Here is a 27,421-nt window from a genome sequence, read left to right on the forward strand (position 1 = left end):
GGCAACACGTTATAAATCGCTAGTTAATTTTTTAAACCTTATACTACAAGAAAATTGATTATTGAATAAATTAACTAGGTGAGAAAATGAAGTATTTGAGTAAGGAAAAAGACTTAGCAGCCACTTTAGAGCAGATCTAGTTAGTGTGGATCCAAAACCCTTGCACAAACATGCTTCCTTGAGTATGTTTGGAATGGGGTTAATCCCCATCCTTTCTCTATATTGGGATACGTGTTCCTACGGGCCAGTTGTACTATCATAGACCTTCATATTGGGAGTTTGAAAGCGCTTTGGTATCTTAGCATCACAGATAAGTTGAACAAACCTTGAAATCTTATGACTTCCATCTAGAATTTCCAGAATAGGACTGACCACTCCTGTGACACTAGATATCATGTCCTTCACTTTTTGTAATTCCTTAGCCATAGCTTGATTAATACTTGTATTATGCATAAAACCAAGGTTATTGTCAAAGGATGCATTATTATGAGTGATACCTCTTGGTTGACTAAAGGATGGTATCCCAGAAGAATATCCATGATAGGACGCATCAGCTATAACAGTTGGTCCACCAGAAGCAATGGTTTGCATAGGGATAATATCTCCCTCGTGCATCTCCGATGATCTTTGATGTTGAACTCTTTAGGACTCTGCATAAAGGATCCTTGAGGCTGATACTAAGAGGATCCTTGATGAAACATCCCTAAGGATCCTTGTTGAAGGATGGAGGATCCCGGTTGGAAGATGGAAGATGCTTGAGCATATCGGGCTACTGTTAGTGCACGGTTTTGTCATCTCGAGTCTTTGTAATCATTATGTTAGTTATTATTATTTTAATGTAAAGGGCAATTTAGTAATTATAAGTCCAATACGTTAAGTTATAGTTCATTGGTTAAGGATGTTCAGCGAATGAATATTAATCGTTACTATTACATGTCCATTCGTTAAGGATGTTTAACGAATAGACCTTATACGTTATGTGGTGTATCCATTCATCATGGAATGTTGACGAATGGGGTATAGCGTATACATAACGAATAGAATCCATTCGCTACCAATACTGATAACGAATGTGGGTCACTCATTCTTCATTTGCATAACGAATAAGCTTATTTATCATCATTCACTTCCGCTACATTGATAACATATGACCCCATTCGTATTCAATATTGATAACAAATGAAGAACGAATCTTAGTTGATTCGTTATGAAACATAACTTATTTTTTATTCGTTAACGGGGTTAACGAATGAATCAACAATATGAACCATTTGTTAATTTTGAATTAACGAATGGATCCATTCGTTTATCTTAGGGTGTGTGCCATCTGTACTATATAAGGAATAGGAGGTGAACGAATTGGTTCATTCATTAACCTCAATCAATGCAAACACTAAGCAAACCCTTGCCAAAATTTTTCAGAATTATGGACCATCAACAAATACATTTTTGTTTAGTGATTAAGATACATAAGGTATAGACAATGCTTACGAAATGTTTTTCGTCAAATTTTATAAACAACATCTAGGTTAATTAGTCAATTTCTTAACCGGGTCTATGTTATGAACGACAATCATCTTAAACATGTATTTTAATCTTAATGGTTGATTGGGATTGAGTATCGATGCTTGTATGAGTTCAGTGATACTCGTGTTTCATCGATTCATAGTCATACATGAGTTTATTATGATTTGATTGCATATTTGACCATCTGTGTTCCTATTTAATTTTGACTTTGACAAACTGAGGTCAAAGTTAATATGTTGATGCATTAATGAATAACGAATAGCTACTCTTTCGTTTTGAAATGGACCCTTTCGTTAAACACTCATAACAAATAAGCATCATTCGTGTCATTTTGTAACGAATAAATTTTCATTCTTTTCACATATATGACAAATGGACTAATTAACTAATATTTATTCATTCGTTACAATGACAATAACGAATCATGCCATTCGTTATAACGAATGACCCCATTTGTCATAACGAATGTACTAACGAATGACACTAGTAATTATTTCAACAGAATTCAATTTGTTTAAGTATAAATTGAATTTTTGTTTTAAATTAATTATTCATGTTACTGATCTTCGGGTTTGTGTATTTCTATAAATGGCTGACGAGATTATTCAAGATGCTCCTGCTGTCGATCCACAACCATCTGTTCAAGAACAACCTCCTGTACAGCAACAATAAGCCCCTGCTGCTCCTTTTTTGCCATTCGATAAGAAGCACAATATTTATGCTTTCTTGAAGGACAATTTTGCTAGTCAGGACATCTTTGGTGATATTATCACATTCTTACGCCGATCCAGGATTCACTGCGCTATCACTGCTGATGTACCTGTCCATTTCAGTATAATCCATCCATTTTGGAAATCGGCAAGATATATGGAGTCTAAGAATCATATTGTCGCTGAGATCAACAAGAGGACGATCACAATCACTCCAGGTGTGATACGTCGTGTGCTACGATTTGTTGACAACATGGACATTTCATATGAGTTCGATAAGACGTTGATTTGTGGTTTATTTCAGCGCTTATTTTCTTCAGGAGACCTTGATCGTTCCCAATACAACAAGGCGTACCTGTGTGCTCTATACAAGTACTTACTACATATCCTGATACATTGCGTTAGGGGACGCAAGGGTGGTTTTGATGAATGTCGGATTATGCTTCCATCCGCATTCGTTGTGCTGATTTTGAACAAACCATTCAACTTCTCTAAACTCATCTTTTACCATCTCAAGGAGAATTGCTTAGTGAAGAATCATTGGAGCAAGTTCTAAATGTATCCGAGATTTGTTCAGCTAATTATTCAGGACTTGATTCCTGATTTGGTGATTGATCAGTCGTTAGAAGATGATGTATTGGAATTAGAACACATGACAGCTGATACAACGAAGAGAATGAAGACATATTGGGGTAAAGCACCATAAGACCGTCCGTGAACCAAGCGTTTGATTGGATACTTGGTAAATCCAGCGTATGTATGTCCTTCTAATGATCGTTGGATCCATGATAATTTGGACTCTGAACATGAAGAGGGACTAGGTGGGAACAATGATGATGATGGTGGTAATGATGGATATGGTGGAAATGGAGGTGACGAACAACGTGTTGACTTTGAGGCAACCAGCTCTTTTGCTGCTCAATGAAAACTTAAGGGCAAGGAAAAACTGCAAGATCAACCACCCAAACGTCGTGTTAGGCATGGTTCAGGAGTGGAGATTGGTCCACAGGTGCCTAGATTGTCTTTACAACAACGGCCGATGGTGTCGCTTACTGATAGCACGCTGGCACATACTCTGACTACGACCATTACTTCCGATCCAAGGCTGGACTTAATCCCTTAATCTGTGTTATCTCCAATTCCAAGGCCTCCTGCAACATCAACGGTAATTACTCCTACACCTACCATGATGCCAACACAACCCTCTAATTTATCATTTATGAGAATCAGCCGTCCACAAGGTCCAGTGGAGCCAGTACCAGCTTCATTTCATGCTTTGCCTCCTACACATCAGATGGATATGCTTTTGAGTTTGATTCATTTATATGGGAATCAAATGGCGGCTGATAGTCAATTTCAAGAGCAAATGATAACGAATCAACATCTTATGATGGAGTATGTCTCATATTATCAGAAGGAGACAAAGGAGCTGCGTGAGATTGTTATGGCTCAGGGGGTGAAAAAGAAAGAGCAATAGGACCTTATTCTTCAATTAACTTGCAAAGATGACGCGTTAAAGAAATTGAAGAAATGAAGATAAGGATCCATATGCTGCCGGTGCAAGTGGAAGTGAGCCGAAACAAGCTCACGGCTCATCTTCCGCTGGTACGAGTGGTGGTGGTGATGGCAATGATCGGAAGATAGTCGTTTATCAAGATATGACTAATGTTAAGTCGATTGAGTCGATCAAAGACAACACCTTTTTATTTATGGATTATGAAAAGGGGGTGGTTATGAGTACTGCCAACGCTGACGAGATTGAGGAGGGTGAATTTGTTAATTATGCCCTGTGTTATGATCAAATATCATTATTGTTGGGGTTAAACGATGAAGAGATGGATGCGTTGGAGGCTGAGGAGGACGTAGAGGTTATGAATGATGAAGAGGTTTTGCTTGACAAGAGTATTCCACACGGGAATACGTCGTATATTTATGAAGACGAAGATATATATATCGAAGATGTGACGGCAGATGAATACCCTGATCTGTATCATCGTTCAAATGTTGATTAGGGTTTTCCATCATTCACAGAAGAACATGTTAAAGCTGCCGAGGATCATCTTGAGAAGACAACGAACAAGAAAGGGAAAGCATCGGCAAAAGGATCAAGCTCGTTGGATCCTGATGCTGAGGGCTGGTTTGGTAATCACAATAAGTCCTTGACTTAGAAGATCATTGAAGCGCGTCGTTACGTTTATCAAGAACACAAGCTGGATGTTAGCGCACGTGCCAAAGCAAATCAGAAGACTACATTCAAAGTAGTGCAAATAGTCAAATGTGACATCATTTCTTAGTTATACGACTCCAAGTTAAGGGTGTGTATTGTGTATTATTAAATGGGAGAACGGCGTTCAGTATTTTCAACATCTTACCGACGTTCTCTCACTACCGAGGTGGGATGTGCGGATGCTCGCTAATCGGTCTTTCATCAACCGTGTGGTAATTCAACTAGCGGGATGGTTTCACCAACATCTGCTTTTTAATGTCAACCACGGTTTAAATTTTTTTAAACCGCAGGTGCCAACCAAGATATACATCGATGAGATTGATCCCCGTACTGGTTGGAGAAAGCTTGTTCTTAAAGTAAAGTCGCCTAGGACTATGAAACGAGTACCGATGAAGACCTTTCCGTAAGATCTTCATCTGTCGTTTAATTGATGGTACTACAACAACAAAATAGGTGAGGCAGTCATCGTGTTGGGCAAAGGACTGAAGACTAATTTTATACGAGTCGTATATCCAATGTGGCTCGTTAACTTACCAGAGACCAACAACGATGTTTTGTTCGAGAACAAGATTTTGTTTGCACAACATGAAGATTATGATTGAGCTATGCAATTTCAACATGGTGTTCGTATATGTCACGCATTTGGAGTTCATAGCTGTCATGATTGGAAGTCTAAGAGATTCAAATAAAGTAAAGACAAAGAGCTCTAGACGAGGGGGTGTTTGTTAGTGCACGGTTTTGTCGTCTCGAGTCTTTGTAGTCGTTATGTAATTTATTATTGTTTTAATGTAAAGGGCAATTTAGTCATTATAAGTCCCATACGTTAAGTTATAGTTCATTTGTTAAGGATGTTTAACGAATGAACATTAATCATTATTATAACATGTCCATTCATCAAGGATGTTTAACGAATGGACCTTATACGTTATGTGTTGTATCCATTCATCATGGAATGTTGACAAATGGGGTATAGCGAATGAGTCATTCGCTATACCCTATTGGTTATTTATGTAATGAAGATGAATGAAAGCCATTCGTTACAGAATGTGTAACGAATGGCTTGCGTCTTCTATGTATAGGATGTTATGCCTTAGATTAATTTAAGTGATTTTAAAGTAATTTCTCCCTTGTTGTTACTCTGCCCAATTATACACTCAACACTCCGTTAATATTATCAAATCTATTATATTATATATATCATATAACTAGATCCGGTATTGAATCGATATTACCGATTTAATTCATTGAAGCTCCAAACTGGTGTTTCTCATCCACAGATCCTGGTTGAAGGATAGAGGAGCCTTGTTTAAGGATGGAGGATCCTGGTTGGAAGATGTAGGATACTTGAGAATGTTGAGCCATGGATCCTGGTTGAAGGATAGAGAATCGTTGTTGAAGGATGAATGATCCTTGAGCATATTGAGCCATGGATCGTGGTGAAATCTAGCATCCTGGGCACCAAGGGAGTCTGATCCTCCGATGGCCTTTTTGATTTCTTGAGATCTTCAATCTCATGTAGGATCCTCTAGATGGTCTTGTTATGCTGCTCCATGTATGTCTTAACCTGTGAACACAAAACTGAAACATCATTGTTAGTCTTGTTCTGCTGCTCCATGGATTAAAGCACCACTTGCCCCACGGTGGGCGCCAAATTGTTTTGGTCAAAAATCGGTTTAAGGATAATGTAACCAAATCTGATTTTTTGAGGTAGAGTGCTTGAAAAATAATGGTCACTAGGAAAACGAAATAAGGATGAACACAAGGATTTATTACGAGGAAAAGCCCTTGATCGGATTATGATCACCGGCACAAAAACACCGGGAGATGACAAATGTCTATCACCACTATATTAATCAAGAAAATAAAGTTACAATGGTGGAAGCTCAAGCTGCGATGACAAAGAATGCAAAGTGTGTGTTACGGGTGAGAATATTGTCCTGTAAATTGTGTGTTGTAGTGTAAAAGTGTCAAGTGTTTAACCTAGCTGCCTTGAACTTCAATATATACAAAAAAGATAATAACTAAAAGTCCTATTTTCTTGCCACCTTTCTTCTATAGCTTCTACACATCTTTGACCACGTGCTAGACCACTTGGACGGTGAAATAATAGGGTAGACTAGGTCATTAGCCGTTGTACATGCTAAAATATTAATAAAACAAAGAGAACAATCATTAGTATATAATAAGTACCGAGGATCCTTGATCTTGACCATATCTGGAATGCATGCTAAGGATAACTGATCCAAAACATCAGCCAGGATAACGTATCCATAGTATTAAAAATATGTGCCCTAACATGCACTTCGACCTCGTGGAAAGCATCTCGATAAATCTTGGTCAAGTTTTGGAGACCCCACAACAAAAAAAGGTATGATCAGTATAATAATTACCTAAGACTAACAAAAATTACAGGATCCTAACCTAGATGAGGAGCGGTTCGGCATTTTTATAATTAAGTGAGTCAGTAGTGGCTCCTGGTGCCTCAATATCTTTCCTCTTCTTGGAGGTAGAAGCTGTGGTCCCGGAAGCAGAAAAACGCGTCTTGGTAACTTCTAAAATGGGGGGTTCCCTCTTGGAGATAAAGCTATCCAGATCATCCAAACCTAGTCCTTAGCCCGCTATGACACAAGATTAAGATCCTAAAGACCACAATATCTCAAATAGTCAAAAGAGATAAAGATAAAAATATCACCTGACAGGAAGGAGCGTTCTAAGTTGTGAATCCCCAAATTGACCGGAATCCTCTTTAGAGTGGAAGACGTTGGAGTCACGAGATCAGAAAACTTCGTTGGAAATCAGAAACAAAAAAATAAGATCCGTATCGATTATGACCCTTATTTCATAAAAATCCCAAATATACATCCTACCCTTCTTAACCCACTGGTAAGGGAGTTCCTCACCTCCGGGAATAGAATCCCTTTGGATGAAGAAGAATCTCCGGTACCATTGTCCATCATTCTCTTTGTTTCTAGGATCAGGGGAACTTGGCCGGATTTCACTTGAAGCACGAAACGGCTAAAGCCATGGGTTCTAAGATTATAGACAGTGGCTGAATCGGAAACATGCAATTCGATGTTGCGAGTTGTGATGAGCTTGTTAATCATGTACAGAACCCTCTGTAAGATTGGCATAGCTTGAATGTAGCTAATACTGGTGACTTAGAAGAAACGAGCGATGAAATCGGGTAAATGATAGGTTAAGCCAATGGTGAAGGGATAATCAAGAAAGCCAACCCTTACCTTAGATATACAGTCAGAACAGAGAGTCTGGTCATAAGGAAGGAATTTAGCTCCGACGGGGAAAGGGTTACCGAGCCGGAGTTACAAAAGGTTAAGATCAGAGAAGGTACAAGTTTCGAAATCGGGCTCATCAAGGATATATTGACATTTGAAGTTGGGGTGTATGCTTACACTGATGGAAGCGAAGTCTCGGGATCGTTTTTTGGTCATGACCGGTAGAAAGAGGAAGATAATGAGAAACCCCAACTTAGAGAAAAAGAAAAATTACCTAATGAGGGTAATGATTATTTTAAACAAATGATGAGTAATTATAGGGGTTATCTCGGGATAACTTGTGAGGCGGTTAGCTAACCTTGGAAGTCGCGCTCAGTCTTAACAAACACCTCAGGCTGCCAAAATTTGAAATTATTATCAAGTGGGAAAAATGTGACAGCTGGACATAAATTGTTTACAACTGTAACATTTTTGGGGGCAATTTTTAGGGGTTATTTTCTCCATGGCGTGATCCTGACCGTTACCCTGGCAGCTAGGATTCCTGGCTAGAAGCAGGATCCTGAACTTACTATGTCTGTTATATTCATATTGTGCTTGTAGGTTACGCAAGACTCAAACGGTCTACAACGGCTATATGACTTATTCTACCAAATGTCTCGGAAAAACAGCTGAAATACACGTGGGATGAAGATTAAGTCGTTAATTACTAATGGCGGTTAGGGTTCCCGGATTTATAGCACTTTTTGTTATTTTTATTTCCTATATAGGACACATTCTCCACTCACAATACTCACACTTGTATTTAAGCTTTCGTTCTCAGCTAGTTCCTGAGCTGTAACCATCATTTTCATTAACAAATTGAGGCATGGGATAATTTTCCCCTCCTGGGATTGTTTTCCGAGGATCATCACCGGGATCTAAGGTTTTTTCTCGTTATAACGCTGTTTCAGCCTATACTTTTACTTCATTTGTCAACTATATTATTTACTACTTACCTCACTACTGAAAAGCACACTACCTCACTTCACTAATTTGTTCAATTATTGTTTCGGTAATTTTTTTACGAAAATATATAATTTAGTTAATTTGTCTTTAGGTTTTTCACGTTTTGTGCAGTTTTTATTTCGGAAAAAATTGAAAAAAATGGAAAATTGCCTCTTCAAACCACAATATATTCGTGTGGTTGTTGATACTCTTTAGCCATGGCTTTTCGAAATGGATTTGGTTAAAACAAAGTTTTGTGACTATATAATACAAACAATCGCAGTTACTATTTATTCGTGTGGTCGTTGCTACCTTTAGCACACACGCTTAATTGGACAAAATGGTCAGACTACAGCAACACTTTGGCCATGATTTGACGAGGCAATTTTCCATACTCTGTTTGGTAATACGTATTGTTGAAATAATTAGAATGAAAAAGATACTTTAATCAGACAAATTTGTCCTTTCAATTTAAAAAAATATTACCAACCTCACCTGTTTGAAAAGTCAATTTCTTGACCTGTTGTTGATTCCGGCACTACCACCTCAAAATTTTAAAATGAGAAATTTCATTGTAAATCACCAACGACGGTTACTCTGTCAGCCACCATCTTCGGTCATCACTATCAACCAAAACTAATGAAGGAAAAAAAGGGGTTGTGTTGGTTTAGATCTTGTCGGAAAAACGTGGCTGTAGCGGCAATGCTTTGGTGGTGTAGCCCCTATGCGTAGTGTAGGGGCTACAAATGAGGGCGAATTGTGACATGTGGCACCCAGTCAGCAAGGAGTGAGAATTTGTTTTTGGGTGTAATGGTGTAGGGGCTACAAATTAGGCCTAGCAATATCTTTTTTTATTATTTTCTTTTTATAATTAAACAAAACAAATAAAAACCAATTTATTTAAATAATTAAATAAAAATGCATTAAAATACAAAAAAAATACATAACTTAAAAAAAATACTAATAATATCCATAATATTCGCGCATTTTTTCGACTCATCGTCGTTGCAACAATGCGGCCTCTTCGTGTGACCCGGCCGCTTTGAGGGATTCGTATTCTTTGCTCATTCCCGCAACTCTATTATAACGAGAATCTTTTCGTGTTGTTTGTTGGTTTCTCTCATGGTATCGTTGAGTTACTCGACAAACCTTTCGTGTTTTTTGATCATTTCTGTCATGATAGCGGTGAGTTCCACGGGTTTCGGTTGGTTCGGGTTGTTTGTAGGATTCATTTTGCTAGATTTTTTGGGTATGAATTGTGTAAGAAATGGAGAAGAATTTGTTAGTTTATATCTATACTGCATTATATGCATGTAGGCAACTCTCCGGCGAAATCTTAATGATCTCCGGCGCATTCAAGGCAATCGACAGTTACTGGCACTAAATCGTTAGTTATCTATCATCTGTTTCCATCAACAAAACCCCCCAATTTCTTTAAAATCGCTACATATCCTCATCATTCTAAATCAAACATTGGGTTCATCGTTTGCAGATTCAAGTACCGTCAACAATACAGAATCCACAAAATTCAATTAAATCCGCTGAAGGATTGGGTAGGAGATATATCTCCATTCTCCACTGAGTTGCAGGTAATTCAATTACTCAATTTTGTTGTTTAATTCAACTGATTACACTTCATAAGTGTTTCAATTGAAGCTTTGATTCTTGTCGACTATCATGTAATCTGTTGATAAATTAGCATGTTGATTCGATCACTTCTTTTATTACATCATGTGTAGGCATAATTTAATAAGTCATGATCTACAATATGAGTTTTTTAGGAGGTCTGAGTGAACTCATGTATGTGTTAGCAATAATTCAATGTCAAATTTATGAAATTTATTCTGGTTTCGGTCAAATCAAGTGGTGATGTTTGTTGTAGATTTATGTTTCTTGCTAAACTACTAAATTCCAGCCTATGGGTGGGTTGTTATTTGGTATAAATTAATTTAACGGTGATTATGTCTTAAAAAATTTACAAATCTTTTATTGGTATTGAACTTAACTTCTTCAAATTTCACATAAATTTTAAATATGAGCAACAAAAGAAGAGAGACATCAGCAGATGAAAAATGTTGGTGAATGCCTCTTATTTTTTGTTTACTACTTTTCTTAACTCTTTTGATTTTATTGTTTGACCAAAGTATGAAATTTGATGCCAGATTATTGTGTGGTTACCCCAACTTTAAGTTGGGTATTCCCATCCAAGTTTCTAACCCCTCTGCTTAAAATGGGGTAACAAACTTTAGTTGACATTTTATCTATTTACTCATTTTAGCATTTACAATCCAATTACATTTATTGGCAGTTACATCCTTGATGTGCATGATTATACCATTCCTTTGAAATCTGCTTAGAAGTTTCTAAAAGATGGGGACATGGTAGCTATAAACCATTGTATATAATCATTATATGATTGTTGTATGAACTTTTTGGTTGCCTTTTAGGTCAAAACTGATGGTAAGTTTGACGTGAAAACAAGTTAAAAAACAATGCTATTGGGCATATCCGGTGTTTTTGTGATGACGATGGGGACGTAGATCATATTCTTATTGGGCAATGCTTTCTAATTTTTTTTGTATTCCATGTGTTTGACCTGGTCAACATTTTTCTGATATTCTTATTTTTACAGTAAGCCGTTGAGGAGAGAAACTTTAGAGACAGGAACATGACATTAACGTTGGTGTTGGTTTCAAATAAAGCTTACTATACAAAAGAAACACCAAAGAAGAAAGAAACGTTGAATGGAACTGGAACCTCTATCCAAGTATCTGCAAATGTATGAGCTGAGGTAGCTTTATATTATTTATTTCTTGAAATTTTAATTGATTTTTGAAGTCATGATTAGCTCTGATATCATAAATCTTTCTTTGTAGCCGTATAGTTTAATTATGGTTTATTTCAGTTTTACAAATTAAATAAATGTAGTTTCTGCAAGTTTTAATACAGTATTAGACTGTGATATAATGAGTATGAATTCGACAACCACTTTGTAGTTGTTACTGAACAACTTGTTTCAGATGGGTTAGTGTTCGGGATATCTTCAAGGCATTTGTTTCTATAATCAAACCCACAAGTCCAACTTGTTTTGGTTGTAGAAAATATTTATTTGTGCATTACAGATTGAGACAATTAGTCAAGTTGGTGTTCGCTTTAGATTTCAATTTATTGTTTGTAAAACTGATACAAAGGGTATATTGGGAATAAAGAATTTGTTGTTACAGATCTTGAGTGTCATTATCACTGATGGGTCAAAGTTAACAAGTTTTACTTAAATTGGGCAAAATTATCTACCTTTGTTGTTTGAATGATAAAGTAGTAGTTGACTTTTATGTCAAACAAGACAAACTGATATAGTTTTGGAAAGTTTTAACCCAAAATTATGATCCACTTGGAATTCAATTGTGTTTAAATACAATGATACATTTCGTATAGCATTTTCCAGTATTATTAGAATAAATAATCAACATAACACGGGTCTGCTATTTAATAATAGTCAACGCCTTAATGAAAACGATTTTAAGTATGCCCTGTTGATTTAGCAATTGACTGTTACCGGCGACCCACCCCCTATTAAACTGCTGGAGTGGCTGCCCTCTTAGAAACTCTTGCGGAACCTCCCAGGTACGTAACATCTTACATCTACTATATTGATTAGGTGTGTTCGCGGTCTGGTTTGGCCGGTTTTTTGGTCAAACCAAGAGCCGTACCTTTACTAATGGTTTTCATATTGGAAACAGAAACCGAACCGTTGAAATTCTAAACCGAACCAAACCAAACCAAAGCGTTACTAACGGTTTGGTTTCGGTTCGGTTTCACTCGGATATCTACTTATATTTTAGGCAAAACTGTAGTATGCATGTCCTTTACGTGAATCATTGATTTCTACTAATATATAAATGGTATATTAAACGAGCTGAGTAAAGCCCAGGCTCGGTTAACTTACAAAAGCTCAAATTCGGCTCTTTAATTAGATTGTTATTTTTGTCATAAACTTATATTATTATGTAGTGATAAGGGAATTTCGGACTCGCTTATTAAACACGATTAGTTTTAGGCTTGAGTTGGCATCAAGCTCGTTTAACTTACAACACAAGTCCATACATTCTGAACACGGTTTGACCTGAATTTGTCTCAAGTCGTTTGACCCTAACCTAGTTTGACCAGTATGGACCTATGAGCCGACCCGCCCGTCTTCCTCCTCACTTTGATTTTTTTTTTAAATGAAAGGAACAAAAGGTGACAATTTTGTTTAATAATTTGCTGGATTTTGTTTTACAGATACAACATCTTGTGGTTTAGGACGGTACAACGCTTGGATCTTGTGTTTATCATCTGGAATGGCATGCAGAAATGCTATAAATCATCTACGGTGGGACCAGTTTCATCCAACATCTGCTGTAAGAATGTTGTCTGGATTGCATACCAAAATGTGTATTCTATGAACATGCATGGGATGGCTGCTCAATGGGTCAGAACATGCTATTAAATATTTCAGTCGAACCTAATGGACATGAAGCAATTCTTTGTGTATATTGAGAAACATTTCTTGTCGTGTGTATAGAGAATAGGTATGACACATGATCTAGGATTAGTTTTAGTTGTATGGAATTGAAATGTAAATTGATTAGGTGATGATGGAAGCCTTTGTATAGAGCCGTAGAGGATTAGAGTAGAGATGATCAAATAAACCGGTTCCTGGAACCGAACCGGTGGACCCGAACCGGAACCGAACCGGTTTCTACCCGTTTTTTGTAGGAACCGGACCCTATCTGATTCAACCCGATGATCCGTGACCGGTTCTTGCATTTCTGAGTGGGGGCGGGTAGGAACCGGAACCGAACCGGAACCGGTTCCTAACCGGTTCTAGCCGTTGGATCGAGTATAGCCGTTGGAAATCGTTTTTTTGGCCGTTTTTTGACCGTTGGGGTCAAAAATAGCCGTTTTTTGGCTCCCCCAAGCACCCCACTACTAGTATAAATAGGTATTTGGTGTCATGGGTTCATCACAACACTCAAAACGCAAACCCGAACGCAAAAAAATACAAAAAAACGCTATTACAACGTTTTGAGTTCTCTAATCTCTTGTTTTCTCTTCTTCTATATTCATATTTGTTGTTATGGCTGCCTCACAATCATCGGTTGGTCAAGGTTCCAACGCCGAACCAAGTTTCGTTCGTATTGTACCTCATAATCGTAATCAAGAGATTTGGTGCAATTGGAATTTGGTTGAATTGAGTGACCATTCATTGAAGGCTCGGTGCAAGTTTTGTGGGGTTTATTTAAACCCACTTTCGAATTCAAATTTGAAGAAACACATCGAAAAACCGTATTGCAAGGCGTTGAAAAAGAACGTCGATTCGCAACAAACGCAAATGGATAGTGAAGGCGGAATATTTACATACCAAATTGATCGAGTTCAAGATCGTAGAAGTTTGTGATTCAAGAAGCTTTGCCGTTTAGCCACTTCGACAACCCTCGCTTAACCGCCATGATTCGTGATACGCTTCAACCACAATACACTCACGTAAGTCGTCATACTCTTAAACGTTATTGTTTAAAATTGTGGAAGAAGGCCAAAGAGGTACTAATTGCATATTTTGAAAATATAAATACGGGAATAAACTTAACTAGTGATGTTTGGTCGGCTCCACATGGTCTACCCGAATCTTATCTTTGTGTCACCGCTCATTGGGTAGACCCGTCATCGTGGGAAATGATGAAACGCACCATTGCTTTCGAACTCTTTGAGTATCCACATACGGGAGATAATTTGTTTGAAATTTTAGATTATGTTATAAAAACTTATAAACTAGAAAATAAAATATTTTCAATGGCATTTGATAACGCGTCGAATAATACATCGGCGGTTGATAAATTAAAATTAAAATATACGCCGATTTGCAATGGTGTATTTTTTCACTCAAGGTGTGTTGCACATATCATTAATTTAATCGTGCAAGACGGACTTGCTTCGGATGAGGTTACATCAGTTATAAACGATTTTAGACTAATGATACATGAAGTTTTTAAGAAAAGTAAAAAAAGACAAATGGATTATAGAAAATTTTGTAAAGATACGGGAAGAAAAGCTTTGGGAGCTAATTGGGATGTACCTCATCGATGGAATTCCACTTGCATAATGTTTCAAAGTGCTTTGAAACAAAGAGAAACTTTACAAATGTTTCATTCTAGTCTTGCCGAGAATGATTTGGCAATCCCCTTTTCAAATGAGAAATGGGAAATTATCAATGACTTATCGACTTTTCTTGAAGTTTTTAAAACATCAACTACGAAACTATCGGGAACGTATTATCCGACAAGTCCCTTGGTTCTTTCGGAGTTATTTTTAATGGTTAACAATCTTAAAGAATTTGAAAATAAAAGTCCAATGTTTTCAAACATCATATTACCAATGAAGTTTAAATTAAAAAAATACTTTCTTGAATTGCCACCGGTTTTTACTTGCGCCGCCGCTTTAAACCCAATGTTAAATGTTACGGGGGTTGAATGTGTGATAGACGAAATTTTTTCAGCCTTAGATATGCATGAAGTTGACCCAAACTTTTCAACAGAGACAAAAAATTATTTTAACTTGAATTTTAAATTTATGTATGACTTTTATTTAAATAAATATAGGTCAAATATACACATGCCTATGCCGGGGGGGTCTTCAACAAGTTCAAGTGCTACTAGAGTACGAGATCCCATGATTAGCCTTATGAACACCGTTCGCAACGTAACGGCTAAAAAACAAAGGGGTAACACCCCTTCAAGCGAACTAGGAAGGTATAGTGCAAATGATTACTCTACCGGTTTATCCGAAGAGGAATATGGCACTTTTGATGTTTTGGCTTGGTGAAAGGTAAAGGAAACCGAGTTTCCGATTCTTGCCACCATGGCCCGTGATTTACTAACCGTCCAAGCTTCTACGGTAGCTTCGGAATCCGCTTTTTCTCTTAGTGGCAGGGTAATATCGGTGAGAAGAACAAGACTAAATTCGGAGTCGGTGGAGATGTGCATTTGCTTAAAGGATCACTTGGACTCAATCGATCGTATTCAACACGTAACCACTCTCGAAGATGAAACAACACTTGATGTTCGAGTGCACGACGAACAAGAAGGCATTTCTACAAGTAATTCCGAGAAAGAAGTCGCCGCTCAATAATTACGACGAACAAGAAGGCTTTTCTAGAAATAATATGTCACAACTTTATATTTATGAGTTTAATGTTTTGTTAGTTTGTTTTTGAAGATTTTAAAACATGTAACCTTTTTTTTGAACTTCTTAAAGTAAATAAAATGAATTTTATGTTAATTGTTTTTTTTATTTTTCATGTTATACAAATACGAATCGTAGTTTAGAATCAAAATCGCAAACGAAAAACGAAAAAAAAAAAAAAATTTTTTACACTGTAACCGGTTCGAACCGGTTACAGTACATGAACCGGTTTAGGAACCGGTAAGAACCGGTTAGATAGGTTAGGGGTCCGAGGGTGGGAGAACCGGTTCGGTTCCCTAACCGGTTCGAGCCTGGAACCGGTTTAAAATGGGGTTTTGAATATAGGAACCGGTTAGGAACCGGTTCCGGTTCCTAGTCCCAAACCGTTTTGAACATCTCTAGATTAGAGGTGGATCATGGTCCATAAGTTTGAAGTTGGCCCACAACATGGTATGAATGGCAAATTAAAAATTCGTAGTTTTGGATTCATATTCATTAAAAATACCCGTGTATTGAACTACGATAATACCACTCAAATATGGCTAGACGGCCGTTAAAGAACACTACACTTGGTATGTTTTGCTATTTTTTTTTACTTTGGGCACTATATGGTTGGCTGCTGACTTTAATAATTTGACTTGGTATAAAAAGGTTATCTTGCATCTCTTGAAGATGAAGAAATTACTGAGCTTTTGTTGCACAAATACATAACCGCCACAAAGCCACAAATATGACCGACCACGCCTGAAGCGGAGTATTGGAACTAAAATGAGGATGTGTGATGCTACTATCACTATAGTTCAGATTCCTAGCTTTTCATGTTGGTACGAGCCAACCATTACACCTGCACTCGGGTGAATTTCACAATGAAAAAACATGTCTTTATGATAACATGTTATTATTACTTGTCGTATGCATTTGTTTTGTTTAGTTATGCCACATACTAAATCATATATAGTTGACGTAGGGGCCAATAATGGATGGAATTAACGTATTACACACACTCTTGCAATCCATACAATTACACGACTATGTCTTTTTTTTGGATGAGCAGATAGTACGCAACCAAATTTAATCTAACATCAGTTGCGACACCGATCCAACTCACCCGTTTTATAACGCCATAGAGTTATGTCTTTTTCATATTCAACTCCTTCAGATACAATTCTAATAGTTTCGTTTCAAATGCAACTATATAAATAACTTGTTAAGTTACACGGCCCATGAGTCTAATCCAACACAATCAAATGCCTGTCAAGCCCCCGTCACAGGAGCCTAAATAGTTACTGACTGAATTTCCATTGCATCACCCTCGCACCGCAAAGTGAACTCATACCGACGGCATCCCCATTGTATTCCCACCGCAACGCGCGGGCACATATACTAGTAGATATATATATATATATATTGTTTTAAATAATTTAATTTTTTTTATTTGTGATCGTTGAAAACGGTCAAATAATAAAATAATAATATTTTTAAACCCAACTCGGCGATAATAACACCTCGCCCCCGCCCCATTTCGCTCACATATCGCCCGGGGGCGGTGTTCTTCCTAATGTAGCCCCAAATCATCTAAACCTAAGCCCCACTGCATATGCCCTTATGATTATGATTGTGTGACAATCGTCAATTTCAGGTTAACTCCGTTAACTCAACTCCGTCAATTCAAACTTTAAGATCATTGAATCTATAACGCACACATCATTACATTTAAACTAGGGTTTAAATGACGCTTAACACTTACTACATGTGTAGTCTTTCGGGATTTGCACCGAAACGCAAACGAGTTGACGCAAATGATTGATAAATAAACGAAAAACGTCAAAACAATAATTATGTGATAATTATGTGTTAGACTTATGTGTTATGTGATAACATGATTATAAACGTTAACTCAAGACGAAAACAAGCTAGTTAGGCTAGAAAAACAACACTTGAAAGTAGAGGGACTAGAGTGTAACTTGTATATCTATAAATATAACCTTAACACTTAACCCTAACTTATTATTATAAACCTACAAGCTCCGATCGGCCCCTCCCTTGCTCCCTCTTGGCTGCCGTCCACAAGCACACACACATACAAGCCCTAATCAAGTGTTTAATCCAAGAACTAGGTGCTAGGAAGGTATAATTGATCATCCTTTACCTTCTTGTTGTTTAATTTTGATGTTTAATGGGTTAATTAAGAACCCTAGGCAGCCGATTTTTATATGTATGTATGAGTTAACATGATGGTTGTTGAATTCATGATGATTGATAACTAGTATTGATGTTGTTGCTTGATTGATTGTTGTCTTTGATTTGAGTTAAAACACAAACCCTAATCTTGTATGTATGGTGTAATTGATATGCATGGATAGTGGTTGTAGTGTCTAGCATGTTATATGATTGATTTATGGTCCATAGATAGTTAAATTGTTGAGTTTTGATGTGAACAGATTCTGGACAGAATGTGTATACGATGTTTAAGTGACTGTAACGAAGTGTAAACGTGAAAATTGGTTGAGATTGTGGGTACTGCAGTAAACTAGGTTGAGTCTAGTTTCTATAAAGTATAAGTTTGTAATTTTTGGACAAGTAGAAGTTTACTTTTATGATTTTACAAAAACGTTGTGCAAAGCTGAGCTGTTAGACCTGCTGTTAGGTTATGTTGTAAATGTTATATCTCATGAACTACGAGACCAATTGGGTTGGTTCCACTTCTGGAAGTTGACTCATTGAGTTAGGAACCAAACCCAAGTAGTCTTGCATTTATTGGATTTTTCGTTTAACGGAAATTGCAAATAACATTCTGTTGCGCATGAATCTGACTGATATGAGTTTACTGTAGTGTTTTGATCATTATGAGAAATCTATATGGAATAAAAATAAGATAAAATATGTTCTGGAAACCTAAGACATGTATGTTTCAGTGGTGATTTTTGGTGAATTAATTGAGATGATATGATCGGTGAAATAGTACAATCTTTCAAGTAGAAATTCTGTCACAGTGAAACTAGCTGCTGAGTTGTGTATAAATGCATGAAATATGATATTTCTTATATAATTGTTATGTTTTGACCAAAATACCCTTGCGGGGAATAGTTGCAAATTGATTGCCATGATTTGACCAAATTGCCCTTATGGGGAATAATGGCTAGTAATTGTTATTTGTTGACCAAAATGCCCTTACGGGGATAATTGCTAGTAAAGTATGTTATTAATACATGACACAAAAGTAATTGTTCACTCACGTATCGTATCACAATTGTACTTGTTTAAGTCACACACGATTCACAAACGAAACACGAAACATGTTACGTGCATAGGTATTATGTGCCGAGTCTAGAGACTCGTTAAACATACCGATACTTAGAAAATCTCTTTGTTATTTAGAACGCTAGAGAGTTTCTACGACGCGCATCACTTGGTGATCTAATTCGGGATATTCTTCGCAAACAGTGAGTTCACTTACCCCACTCTTAAACTGTTTTCAAACGTTTTTCACTTGGGGGAGATAACATACTCCGATAAACGCATTTTTGAGATAAACGCATATTTAAGATTTTGTTATAAATTATATATCACTTGTAAAGACTAAGCGGCAAACGTAACATTTGAAGTCCCACACATCGAACCGGTTAATATTTAGAATAGCGAGTCACTGTTGAGTAGTACTACTGGGTTTGACAAACCCCACCCGACGCTAAGCTCAACTGGAGGTTGAGTGGGTGTAATTTTGGCTAACACTTACCATGGTCTGGATTGACCTGGTGACGGGCACTTGATAAACAGTCAGCTTCGGTGTCGAACCACTTAGTAATACTTGTTGTATAGATTAGCTACCTATCGATATATAATTTGACATAACATTATCTGGTAACGCAAAACGCTGTAACGTGGTTAGGCAAAACGCAAAACGCCGTAACGTGGTTACGCAAAACGCAAAACGCCGTAACGTGGTTACGCAAAACGCTTAAACGCCGTAACGAGGTTACGCAAAACACTTAACGTAAACGCTGAATGCAAACGCTAAACGATTTATCTTATATAACTTGTGAACTCACCAACCTTGTGTTGACACTTTTAGTATGTTATTCTCAGGTAGCCGAGGCGGGCGCGCGGTTTAGGAGCATGCATTAAATGAAAACACTTTTATTCTGCAAACTTATTTTTAACAGTTATCTTTGGTTTTAAGTCGTCCTGCGTGAAGCAACTTTTGAATTAAGGTTTTTACGCTTCCGCACTTATTTGCATTTAAACGTTTTTATGGTTTGATTATAACTGGTGATTCCGATTCTGCCAGTTCACACCCTCTGACGGTAAAACTCCGCGAGTGGATTTTGAGGGTGTGACAGATTGGTATCAGAGCCATTGGTTATAGCGAACTAGAAGCTGCATGCATACTAGACTATAACCGCGACGACCCATTAGTTATAATGATACGCACTGCATAGGTTTGTGTAGTCTTGAAATCTTATCTCTTTACCTATTTTCACTCATACGCGCGCGCATACACGGCTTACCTGAAGGAATGTCGACGCCGCCATCATCATCATCATCATCCGATCCGATGACTCATGCTCACGGGAAAGAACCGTAAATACCTACCGCATCGCCACCCCGAGTAGTCCCGGAACTCAAAGCTCCCGCACCGAAGAGGTACCGCCTATCCGGAGGCCTTTACGAAAACGACGTTAGCTGGGATTGGTACCCTAACATGATCAGACGTATGGTCTATCGCGAACAAGTTCCCCCGTTGCCTCACCCGAACCATCCTGCTTATCCCAACACCCTACCACCCATAACCGAACCTGTAGAGCGAGTTCTCGCAGCTGTCGTTTCTTGTTTGGAGCGTGATGTGGGTTACATGCGCTACACGAGAGAGAACGTTTCCAGACTGTTTAAAGACGGAACCGAGACTAAGGAGGAGATTGCCCGCATGGCAGCGGCAATGAAAGATATGCAAGAGACTAGTGAGCAACAAATGAAGGTTATGATGAAGATGCAAGCTGAGATGATAGACTTGCAAGAGCAACTCCAAGAAGCAAGGACCCGAACTGAGATAGCGTTAGAGCGTTGCGATGTCTTACAAATGCAACTTGCTCAGAACGCAGCCGAACCTGAGGCAGAGCCTGAGGCCGAGCCTGGGGCAGAGCCTGAAGTAGAACCTGAAGAAGATCCCGAAGAGGAGCCTGAGGAAGATCCCGAGGAAGATCCCGAGGAGGAACCCGAAGAAGAACCTGAAGAAGGACCGGCTGAGCCAGAGGCACACTCGGACGTGTCCTCAGGCGACGACATCTCGGGATGATAATACCTAGATGGCTGGAAGAAACGCTGGACGAGGACGTGGTAACATCAGCATGACTGCAGCTGAACTCCAAACTCTGCTGAATGACCATGTTGCGGCCGCCTTAGCCGCACACGTACAGAATCAAACTGGAGGTCCGAGTGGAACGTGTACCTTCAAGAACTACCCTGACTGCAAGCCCAGTACGTTTAAGGGCACTGAGGGAGCTATAGGCTTCCTGCGTTGGGCTGAGAAGGCCGAGTCGGCCTTTGAGATGTGTAATTGTCCCCCTGCCAGTAGGGTCAAATTCGCTGCTGGGACACTTGAGGATTCCGCCCTCACTTGGTGGAATTCAAACGTCCAGATCCTTGGGTTGGAACTGGCTAACGCGATGAACTGGGAGGAGTTCAAGAGCATGATGCGAGAGGAGTACTGTCCGAGGGAAGAAATTTCGAAGTTAGAGTCGGAATTTTGGTCGTTGAAGATGGTGGGCTCGGAAATCGAAGCCTACACTACTCGTTCGCACGAGTTGGCTGTGATGTGTCCGCGGATGGTGGATCCGCCGAGCAAGAGGATAGAAATGTACATTGATGGTTTAGCACCGCAAATTCAGGGCATGGTGACGTCTTCCAGACCAGCCACGATCCAACAAGCGATCCGTTTAGCTCACAAACTGACGGATCAGGCTGTGACCCAAGGTGCGTTACCACCTAGGGGTTCGACCACTAAAGCCCGTGACAACCCGAGTAATGACCACGTCAGCAACAGTAACAGCAACAGCAACCCGAACAGCGGGAAGAGAAAGTTTGACAACACCAGATCTTCATCCTCGAACCTCCCACCGCAACAACACTACCGTAAGCCCGAGTTCACTCGGAGCTTTAACACTCAGAATCACAACAACAACAACGGTAGCGGGTAGGTTTCGAGCGAATATGCTGGGAAATATCCAAAGTGCAACAGGTGCAACTATCATCATGTTGGCCAGTGTGACCGTGTCAAGTGTCAAAGATGCGGAAAGATAGGTCACCCAGCGAAAGAGTGTAGAGGAGACCTTGCGGCAAAGGGTGCTCCTAAGCCACCGATGACAACTAAGGGATGTTTTGAATGTGGGCAGGAAGGTCATTTCCGGAAGGATTGCCCCAAGCTGAAACAGAATGACAACAATGGGGGTAATGGAAGTGGCAGTAATGGTGGAGGAAATGGCAAAGGAAGAGCATTTGTGATTGGATCGGGTCAAGCCCGCAATGATCCGCATGTGGTGTCTGGTAAGTTCCCTGTAAACGATTGTTTTGCTTCTGTTTTGTTTGACACTGGAGCTGATAGGAGTTTTGTGTCGAAAGCCTTTAGCCAACTTTTAGACCTTACTCCAACCCCGTTAGACGCTAAGTTTCCTGTTGAATTAGCTAACGGTAAAACTGTAGTAACAACTCATATACTTGCGGGATGTAAGTTGAAACTGTCAGGTCATGTCTTTGACATCGACCTTATTCCTTTTACGCTTAGTAGTTTCGATGTCGTTGTCGGCATGGACTGGTTATCCAAGAACCGAGCGGAGATTATATGCCATGATAAGATAGTCCATATTACCACCCCTTCCGGCGAGATCATTTCGGTCCGAGGCGAGAGAAGCGGCATGACCACCAGCGTCATTACCCTTATGAAGGCACAGAAGTATCTACGAAAGGGTCATCCGGCAATTTTGGCGCAGATTGTTGAGAAACCCGCGGAGGAGAAAAGAATTGAAGATATACCTGTTGTGCGAGACTTCCCGGAAGTTTTCCCAGAGGATTTGCCCAGACTCCCTCCTATTTGTCAAGTCGAATTCCAAATCGAGTTGACACCCGGTGCAGCACCCATAGCACGAGCCCCGTATCGGCTCGCACCGGCGGAACTTCAGGAGTTGTCCACTCAGTTGCAAGATTTGTTGGATAAGGGTTTTATCCGACCTAGCTCATCGCCATGGGGAGCCCCTGTCTTGTTTGTCCGAAAGAAAGACGGGACTTTCCGAATGTGCATCGACTACCGGGAGTTGAACAAGGTGACGGTCAAGAACCGTTATCCGTTACCCCGAATTGATGATTTGTTTGACCAGCTTCAAGGATCGAGTTACTACTCGAAGATTGATCTACGATCCGGTTACCACCAGCTGAGAGTGCGCGAAGAAGATATCTCAAAGACGGCTTTCAGAACACGGTATGGTCACTACGAGTTTTCGGTTATGCCTTTTGGCCTAACCAATGCGCCAGCCGTATTTATGGATCTCATGAATCGAGTATGCAAGGCGTACCTCGACAAGTTCGTGATTGTTTTCATCGATGATATTCTCGTCTACTCCAAGAACGAGACTGACCACGAAGAGCACTTAAGGGTAATTCTGGAACTATTGAAGAAGGAACAACTGTATGCTAAACTCTCGAAATGTGAATTTTGGCTTCGCGAGGTTCACTTTTTAGGACATGTGATCAACGAGAATGGTATCCATGTCGATCCCGGTAAGGTAGAGGCCATCAAAAACTGGGAAGCACCTAAGACTCCGACTGAGGTGCGACAATTCCTAGGACTGGCCGGCTACTACCGGCGTTTCATCGAGGGATTTTCAAAAATTGCTCAACCCCTCACCGCTTTGACCCACAAGGGCACTAAGTACAACTGGGGTGACGCGCAAGAATCCGCTTTTCAACTGTTGAAAACCAAGCTTTGTAGCGCCCCTATTTTAGCCCTCCCCGAGGGAACGGAAAATTTTGAGGTACACTGTGACGCATCTATACAAGGTCTCGGTTGTGTGCTGATGCAACTCGAGAAGGTTATTGCCTACGCCTCTCGACAACTACGGGTTCACGAGAAGAACTACACGACCCATGATTTGGAACTCGGAGCTGTGGTGTTTGCTCTTAAGATATGGAGGCATTACTTGTACGGTACCAAGTTTACCATTTACACCGACCACAAGAGTCTCCAACATATCTACGATCAGAAGGAGCTGAACATGCGACAACGTCGTTGGGTCGAGTTGCTTAAAGATTACGATTGTGCCATCAAGTACCACCCTGGCAAGGCCAATGTGGTGGCCGACGCCCTCAGCAGAAAAGAAACAGATAAACCCAGACGGGTGAGAGCATTGCAACTCACGATTCATGCCAGCTTACCCGATCAGATTCGCGATGCGCAACTTGAAGCTTTGAAAGATGAAAATCTCCCATCGGAACTCATGCGGGGCATGAACAAGCAACTTGAAACCAGATCGGACGGGGTCCGATATTTTGAGAACCGGATTTGGGTTCCACGATACGGAGAGTTGAGAACTCTAGTGATGGACGAAGCTCACAAGTCCCGATATTCTATCCACCCTGGCTCAGACAAAATGTATCATGATTTAAAGGCACTTTACTGGTGGCCGAACATGAAAGCCGACATTGCCACCTACGTGAGCAAATGCTTGACTTATGCCAGAGTTGAGATAGAATACCAGAAACCATCTGGTCTACTGCAACAACCGGAACTCCAAATGTGGAAATGGGAGCACATCTCAATGGATTTTATTACGGGTTTGCCTAAGACGCCGACGGGATGCGATACCATCTGGGTGATCGTTGACCGGTTGACTAAATCGGCACACTTCCTAGCAATTAAGGAAACGGACAAAATGGAAAGACTGACTCGCGTATACATGAAAGAAGTGGTGTCTAGACACGGAGTGCCTGTCTCGATCATTTCCGACCGAGATTCTCGTTTCACCTCGCACTTTTGGAAGTCGCTGCAAAGCGCACTGGGCACCCGTCTCGATATGAGTACAGCATACCATCCTCAGACGGATGGGCAAAGTGAACGGACTATTCAGACCCTGGAGGATATGTTGCGTGCATGCGTTTTAGATTTCGGAAAAAGTTGGGAACCCCACTTACCCTTGGTAGAGTTTTCGTATAATAACAGCTACCACGCAAGTATTAAGGCAGCGCCGTTTGAAGCGCTGTACGGACGGAAGTGTCGATCACCACTCTGCTGGGCAGAGGTGGGTGACAGCCAAATCACTGGTCCGGAACTGGTACTCGAAACCTCGGAAAAGATTGTTCAAATCCGAAATCGCATGGCAGCAGCACGAGATCGCCAAAAGAGTTACGCCGACAAGCGCCGAAAACCTCTCGAATTTCAAGTGAACGATCGGGTGTTACTCAAAGTCTCACCTTGGAAAGGTGTGGTTCGCTTTGGAAAGCGAAACAAACTCAACCCACGGTATGTTGGTCCGTACCGGATAACTGAGCGCATTGGCCCGGTGGCGTACCGACTGGACCTACCAACAGAACTCAGTGGCGTACACGATGTATTCCACGTATCAAATTTGAAGAAATGCCTATCTGATGAATCCCAAGTAGTCCCTTTGGAGGAACTACAAGTTGATGAACAGTTACGTTTCATTGAAGAACCAGTCGAGGTTTTGGATTGGGAAACCAAAACGCTCAAACACAGCAAAATTCCAATCGTTAAGGTTCGTTGGAACTCGAGACGTGGACCGGAGTTCACGTGGGAACGCGAGGATCAAATGATGAAAAAGTATCCTCACCTTTTTGAAGGGCTAACCAAACACCGAAAACCGCGAAACCCGGCAAACCGTCAAACATCACCGGAGGTATGAATTAAATTTCGGGACGAAATTTCTTTCTACTAGGGGATGATATGACAAACTGAAAATTTTTTTTTTACTCTTTCAGACTCTCATCACGACTTGACTCAAATTTTCGGGACGAAAATTCTTTAACATGAGAATGATGTGACAATCGTCAATTTCAGGTTAACTCCGTTAACTCAACTCCGTCAATTCAAACTTTAAGATCATTGAATCTATAACGCACACATCATTACATTTAAACTAGGGTTTAAATGACGCTTAACACTTACTACATGTGTAGTCTTTCGGGATTTGCACCGAAACGCAAACGAGTTGACGCAAACGATTGATAAATAAACGAAAAACGTCAAAACAATAATTATGTGATAATTATGTGTTAGACTTATGTGTTATGTGATAACATGATTATAAACGTTAACTCAAGACGAAAACAAGCTAGTTAGGCTAGAAAAACAACACTTGAAAGTAGAGGGACTAGAGTGTAACTTGTATATCTATAAATATAACCTTAACACTTAACCCTAACTTATTATTATAAACCTACAAGCTCCGATTGGCCCCTCCCTTGCTCCCTCTTGGCTGCCGTCCACAAGCACACACACATACAAGCCCTAATCAAGTGTTTAATCCAAGAACTAGGTGCTAGGAAGGTATAATTGATCATCCTTTACCTTCTTGTTGTTTAATTTTGATGTTTAATGGGTTAATTAAGAACCCTAGGCAGCCGATTTTTATATGTATGTATGAGTTAACATGATGGTTGTTGAATTCATGATGATTGATAACTAGTATTGATGTTGTTGCTTGATTGATTGTTGTCTTTGATTTGAGTTAAAACACAAACCCTAATCTTGTATGTATGGTGTAATTGATATGCATGGATAGTGGTTGTAGTGTCTAGCATGTTATATGATTGATTTATGGTCCATAGATAGTTAAATTGTTGAGTTTTGATGTGAACAGATTCTGGACAGAATGTGTATACGATGTTTAAGTGACTGTAACGAAGTGTAAACGTGAAAATTGGTTGAGATTGTGGGTACTGCAGTAAACTAGGTTGAGTCTAGTTTCTATAAAGTATAAGTTTGTAATTTTTGGACAAGTAGAAGTTTACTTTTATGATTTTACAAAAACGTTGTGCAAAGCTGAGCTGTTAGACCTGCTGTTAGGTTATGTTGTAAATGTTATATCTCAGACCAATTGGGTTGGTTCCACTTCTGGAAGTTGACTCATTGAGTTAGGAACCAAACCCAAGTAGTCTTGCATTTATTGGATTTTTCGTTTAACGGGAATTGCAAATAACATTTTGTTGCGCATGAATCTGACTGATATGAGTTTACTGTAGTGTTTTGATCATTATGAGAAATCTATATGGAATAAAAATAAGATAAAATATGTTCTGGAAACCTAAGACATGTATGTTTCAGTGGTGATTTTTGGGGAATTAATTGAGATGATATGATCGGTGAAATAGTACAATCTTTCAAGTAGAAATTCTGTCACAGTGAAACTAGCTGCTGAGTTGTGTATAAATGCATGAAATATGATATTTCTTATATAATTGTTATGTTTTGACCAAAATACCCTTGCGGGGAATAGTTGCAAATTGATTGCCATGAT

General features: G+C 39.5%; 1 protein-coding gene across 1 annotated transcript in view; it reads left to right on the forward strand.

Moving 5' to 3' along the window:
- The first annotated feature begins 3,895 nt into the window (after positions 1–3,895).
- Positions 3,896–27,421, forward strand: part of LOC143543846 (putative indole-3-pyruvate monooxygenase YUCCA7) — an 81,847-nt gene continuing 58,321 nt past the window's right edge. Inside the window, exons 1-6 of the mRNA XM_077036078.1 lie at positions 3,896–4,240; positions 4,755–4,820; positions 9,999–10,051; positions 10,174–10,270; positions 11,129–11,141; positions 12,963–13,081. Of these exons, the coding sequence (XP_076892193.1) occupies positions 3,896–4,240; positions 4,755–4,820; positions 9,999–10,051; positions 10,174–10,270; positions 11,129–11,141; positions 12,963–13,081 (693 nt within the window). The remainder of the gene's footprint in view (positions 4,241–4,754; positions 4,821–9,998; positions 10,052–10,173; positions 10,271–11,128; positions 11,142–12,962; positions 13,082–27,421) is intronic.

The sequence above is a fragment of the Bidens hawaiensis genome, unplaced genomic scaffold, assembly GCF_021521415.1.
Source record: "Bidens hawaiensis isolate Kalapana, Puna unplaced genomic scaffold, B.hawaiensis_p1.1 tig00000888_1, whole genome shotgun sequence".
NCBI lineage: Eukaryota > Viridiplantae > Streptophyta > Magnoliopsida > Asterales > Asteraceae > Bidens > Bidens hawaiensis.